The sequence below is a fragment of the Lates calcarifer genome, linkage group LG20 (assembly GCF_001640805.2).
Source record: "Lates calcarifer isolate ASB-BC8 linkage group LG20, TLL_Latcal_v3, whole genome shotgun sequence".
Taxonomy (NCBI): domain Eukaryota; kingdom Metazoa; phylum Chordata; class Actinopteri; family Centropomidae; genus Lates; species Lates calcarifer.
Genome location: NC_066852.1, coordinates 4,016,567 through 4,022,566, shown reverse-complemented (window position 1 = coordinate 4,022,566; position 6,000 = coordinate 4,016,567). Strand labels below are relative to the sequence as shown.

At 38.9% G+C, this 6,000-nt stretch overlaps 1 protein-coding gene across 1 annotated transcript in view; it reads left to right on the top strand.

Annotated features, from left to right (window-relative positions):
* The first annotated feature begins 2,618 nt into the window (after nt 1–2,618).
* Nucleotides 2,619–6,000, top strand: part of LOC108893945 (kin of IRRE-like protein 3) — a 150,033-nt gene continuing 146,651 nt past the window's right edge. Inside the window, exon 1 of the mRNA XM_018692437.2 lies at nt 2,619–2,987. Coding sequence (XP_018547953.1) covers nt 2,939–2,987 — 49 coding nt within the window. The 5' untranslated portion in view covers nt 2,619–2,938. The remainder of the gene's footprint in view (nt 2,988–6,000) is intronic.

The window sequence follows — 6,000 nt, the reverse complement described above, 5'->3', positions numbered from 1 at the left end:
CTAGTCAGGATGTTTTTTGCTGATAATACATAATCCAGCAATATGAATTCGAAAGTGATTAAAAAGTGATCTGATAGAACGGGATTCTGTGGGAAGACTGTTACATGTTCAATATCAATACCATAAGCTAAAACAAGATCGAGAGTTTGACTGAAACAGTGAGTGGGTTTATTTACACACTGAGAGAAGCCAATACAGTCTAGTATTGAAGAAAAAGCAGAGCTAAGGCTGTCATTGTTGACATCAACATGAATATTGAAGTCGCCTACAATAATAACTTTATCTGTTTTAACAACCAAACTCGACAGGAACTCTGAAAATTCAGATAAGAAATCAGAGTATGGACCAGGAGGACGGTACACTACAACAAATAGAACTGGCTTAAATGTTTTCCACCTTGGGTGGGACAGACTGAGAACAAGACTTTCAAATGAATTATAATTGAGTTTAGGTTTAGGGTTAATTAATAAAGTGGAGTTGAAAATGGCTGTGACTCCACCTCCACTGGCCAGTGTCTCGGGGAATGTGAGTATTAATATGACTGGGGGGGGGTTGATTCATTCAGGCTAACATACTCATCCTGACACAGCCAGGTTTCAGTCAGACAGAATAGATCAAGATGGTGATCTGATATCAGATCATTAACTAGTACAGCTTTGGATGAGAGAGATCTGATATTGAGTAATCCACATTTAATTATTTTATTTTGCTGAACATTTGAGGTGGATGTGCTGATTTTTATTAGATTATTGTGACTAACTCCTCTTTTGTTGATCTTTGGTTTAGTTAATTTAAATGGTCGGGGGGCAGACACAGTCTCTATGGGGTAATGGAGGGGTGACTGCTCTAAAGGAGGCACAGAGAAGCGTGTAAGACTGCAGCTCTGTCTCCTGGCCTGAACTCTGGATTGTCAGGGCTTTGGCTTCCTAATAAACTCTGTCAGATTTCTAGATATGAGAGATGCTCCATCAAAAGTGGGATGAATGGACAGTCATGTAAACTGTACACAAGTGGGGGCAATGAAAAATACTTCTAATGCTTATGAGACCCTGTTGAAGACCATAGATGCAGTTGACATGCTGGTATAAATACAACAGGTTTAATATACTCACACAAAAGGCTACTTTTTGGTATGTTTTGGGATACTGATTTATTGATTATTATTATTAGATTCCCACATACCATGGTAAGTATCACCAGAGACTGAGGTTGGTGGAAATAATAGAATATATGCTAGGTAACCCAATATGACTATTTAAACCTAAGTAAAGTAGAAGCAATTAGTAGTAGCAATATAAGTAACCAGCCAGAGTCTTCTCTTTTGGGTAAAATTATATTCAGGAGCAATATACACGCTCTGGTTGTTTAACCAGTAACATAGCCACATGTAACAATGGCAGCTCCCTACTAAAGGTAAGAAGTAGTGCAGTACTGTTATTTATTCATGTATTTATTGTTTGGGAACGACACATATTAAATAGCAGTCGACTCTAAACACCAGAAAAAGAAGAGAGGACAAGAGAAGAAAACAACACACATTTTCAATAACACGTATTTTTAAAAAATAATCAACAACTCCACTTTGATATAGCAGTGTTCATGCTGAGGGATAACTCTTGGTATGACTGATTCTGAAACACTTGACGTGCCAAGGATGTTTTCACTTTATGAACATTTAACTGAAACCACAATCTTTCCCTTACCTTAAATATAGTGCTTTTGTTCTCTAAATGTAATTACACGCAGGACTTGATTTGCACTTTGTAAACACACCATCCATACTGACCACTTTCCTACCAATTCTGTGCAGCAGAAGAACTTGACAATTCTCACTAGGGAACTGAGGAGAATGTGTATTCACTTAACACTGCATTCTGACAGCAATACTACTGTGAGGACTGTGTGCCACAGCACTCTCCGATGTGCTCACCAGTTGCTCTCACCAGCAGGATCAGCACCTTGGAGATTGCCACAGCACACAGTTCTGACAAAACAGGCCCAGCACCAGGATGAACATGCAGTATTTAGGTAGGCCTCAGGAAGGCTAAATACCAATGACATGAGTGCTCAAAAAATAATTCTAAATCAGCAGGGGAGGGGCACTTCTTTACTAGCATTTAGAGTGAAAAAAATACACTCAAGTTGTCAAATCAAGTGTAGCAGAAAGATAAAACAAAAACATACAATCCATGAGAAACATTTCATTTATCACATCAAGAACCCAGTGAACTAGTTCTGCATTCATCAATTTCAACTGAAGTGGATTTTAACACCTGTAAATAGTTTAATGGTTAGAAGAGAAAACAAAAATAATCTCAAAAGAATTTTCATATTTCATATTTCTTTATGTACTGATGATGCCTCTTGCCTTCGTTGAATTTATTTTATATTTTACAAATTTAAATTTTGTAAATTGCTAAACATTATGTTACTGTCTCATTAAATGATAACATATGGCCAATCATTCAGCAGTTTTTTTTTCCTTCAGTCTAGACCATCTAAATGGCAGAGGCAGATGAGCAGGCAGACAAAGGGAGGAGTCAGCCTCTTAGGCTCTTTCCTCACAGACTGTACCATAGAGAGAGAGAGAGAGAGAGAGAGAGAGAGAGATGCAGGGAGGAGAGAGGGAGCCAGTGAACCAGAAGGCAGAGTCAGAGCGAGCGAGCATGGGAGCCGGAATAGTAAAGCAAGCCTGATAACTGCAGCATGAACGGTGAGGAGGAAAGCAGTAGGAGCAAGAGAGACGCCCAGCACTGAAGACTTAGGACCAATTCCCAGAATCAAAGGAGACACAACAAGATATAGTCAGACTGAATGAGGAGCAGCTGAGGGAGGAAGCTACAGTGTCCCAACTCCACACACTCTTTCTACCCCAACTGTTTTTTCTGCTTCAGTGCCAGCATCTGACAGGAGAACACTGGCATACTCATTTGCAAAGATGAATTCCTGGCTGCTGCTTCTTCTTCTCTGCTGCTTTGCCAACACGGGTGAGTGAGCAATGCTTTTGTTCTTCCTATTTCCCCTGTCATGGTCCACAAGTTTGGATGCAGGTTGAAGCCTCTGTGCTGGAGCTCTGAGCAACAAGCCATTTTTCAAGTCTTTGTGTTTTGTGGCATGATGTAATATCAACTAAGCTATTGGTGAAGTGGTCATGTGTCCTTTTTTTCACTCTTCCTCTCTTGTCCTGCTCAGATGCCCTCTGGGCTGAAATGTCTCACTGGATTCTGTTGCATCTCCTTTTTGGAAAGTGATGTCTCAGTTTGTGTTCAATGGGGCTTTATTGGGAAGTTGTTTCATGACCCCCAAGTTTTATTCACACTTCATGAATGCAATTGAAATGTAATATATATTCCTCAGTCCCTGATGATGCATGTAATTGCTACTCATGGCTACAGTGTATATGTGTGTAAAATTCTATGAATATTAGATCATCTAGTTTGTCCTTTTATTTACACCAAATTGCATTTACATTATACAGTTAGTCTGTTTGACTGTCTGTGCTATGTTGATGCTTCAGATTGTAAAACAAAGGAGTAAATGAAGTGAGAGTTGAAAAGTGCTGATTGGAGAAGCTTTAAAAACTCTGACTGATCTTATTGATTTTTGTTGGCTCTGTATGGCTGCTAGTGATGATTTTACATTTGCCACTTCTCAAGTCCATTCAATGTATCTGAAATTACTGGATTCATAGCTTTCATCTGGGTTTACACTGCAGAATTTTTCAGAAATGTGACAGAAACATGTTGTGACAGCTGTGATTATTGTTGCTCTATGTACTTGTTCAGGAATCAGAAAAGATGTAAATGTTCCTGGACATTAATTCCTTTCTATTATTTTTGTCTGCTCTGCAAATGAGCACAATCTGACTTTGTCTTAGTTACTGAAAGCTGCAAGTTACAAACAATCCAGTACCAAATACTGATAGCTGTGGCTTCCCTGCAGCTGTGTGGTTGTACAAAATGTACACTATGAGATTGAAGAGGAACATTTCTAAGCTAAACTTAATGTTATGGTTGAGTGTTTGAAGTCAGCTGTGTATAACTTGTAGTAGAAAACCTGTATAGTCAGGCTGAATCCACACACACACACACACAGAGAGAGAGAGAGAGAGAGAGAGAGAGAGAGAGAGAGAGTAGGCTGTGGCACACCATCACTAATTTGAATCTGACACTGGCAATAAAGCCTTTAATAAGGCTCTCAGTAGCTCTCTGTCAGGCACTGTACATCAGCTCTCAGGAGGACAGCAGCTTTATTGCTTAGTTTTATGAGTGTGTGAGTGTTTGCTGGTGTCAGAGCAAACTGAGTCGCCTCTGCTTCCTTTTTGTAAGTGCAAGTCTGACTTGCCACAGTTTCCAAATGACTGCCTCATCTGCAGAAGCAACACATTATAGCATGGTGCTCCCCAGTTCACCACATGGATGGGTTTTTAGCTTAAAATTCAAGCAAGTTCCCCTCTGCTTCAGCTGATCTGCAGCATGTAGGAATTCAAAGGTGAGATCAACTAGCCTCAGAGTAAGTGGTATTCTCTAATTGGAGAGGCAGCACATGTATTGCTCAGTCCTTTGGGTTGTTGGAGCTGTAATCCACAGAGGGCTGGATCTTAGGTAAGAATCATACAAGAGCAACACATCCTCCAAGCTGCAGCTGTCAGACCTTGGACAACCTCTAGCCCTGTTAATAACTCTGTCACTCTTTAGGGAGCTTGCATTGCAGGTGAGCAATCTCTTTATACATGCAGGTGGGCCCAGGGCACATGAATAAACTGCTACCACTGCTACAGAAATGATCAAGTATGATGATTTACACTTCTTCGTGGTTCATAACACATTCAAATCACATTCACCTGGTTGTAGACAATGGGACGTTGTTCTCTGATGCAGCCCCATGTCCTGACTTGTTAGAAAGAAACATTTAAATAAGTCTTGTGCAGGACTGTGTGTCGACTTTAAAGGCTTGGCTTTTAAGGAATGTCCTGAAACAGTCAAAATTGACTAAACTAAGTAAAAGAGAAGAGAATATGGGATTGTACAAAGAAAGAGCACAGTGATGGCCAAATAAATGATTCAATAGCTTTATTCACTTCGTAATTTGAAATTGGTCTTTATTTTTGCAGTCATCAAGGACAATTTTGGTTCTTCTAGCTAATGATGGAAGAGAAAAATGGAGGTGTAGGCTTACAGATTGTGTATGAAGTAAAGTGAATGGGTTTGCTTTCCTGTTTGGAGGCAACACAATGGTTTAAGTCTTTTTTCAGTTTTTAAGATGGAAAATATTAACAACCCATCATGTAGGGAATATAGTTATATAGTAATGTTAAAATACATAATCTTGACATTATTTTGCAAAATATTATCTTACACAATGTTTCTTAAGACTTCTCAGAAAGAAATTAAATACATTCAAGAGTTTTAACAGTTTTATTATGTTTTTATTAATTGCAATGGTGCACTACCTGTTCACTTATATACTCTATGGTTTTGTCACCAATCTTATCCTTAATGAAGGAAACATCTGTGTCTGTGTGATCAGCCTGCTTGTCACAGGATGACCATTGATTCTGTTAGGGTCATTATTTGCATATCAATAATGAGGATGTAAAAGCTTCACATTCATACCTAATGAACTTAATTGTCTTTCACACTGACTTTATCTTTTATCTTTTATTCTCTTATTGGTTTGAATATATAAGTTAATCAAAGTGAGATCACAAGCTCTGGCATTTTTTTCCTAATCCTTCAAAGATGAACATGTTTCAGTCTTGCATTAGGTTATTATAAACACTATTCATTCCCAGTACCTAGTGGTTGATGAGCAATCAAATGCTCATTAGCTATTCAGTTGATTATATGATGAGCAATCAGTGCTGAGTTAGGTGCCAGAAGATCACCCTGAACCTGAACCTGCCCTGTGGCTGATTTTAACAGAACATGTAAAGACAACTCCATCAACTGAGATGTGAATGAGCGTCTTACTAAATATGAAATGTTTGTGTAGTGTCCA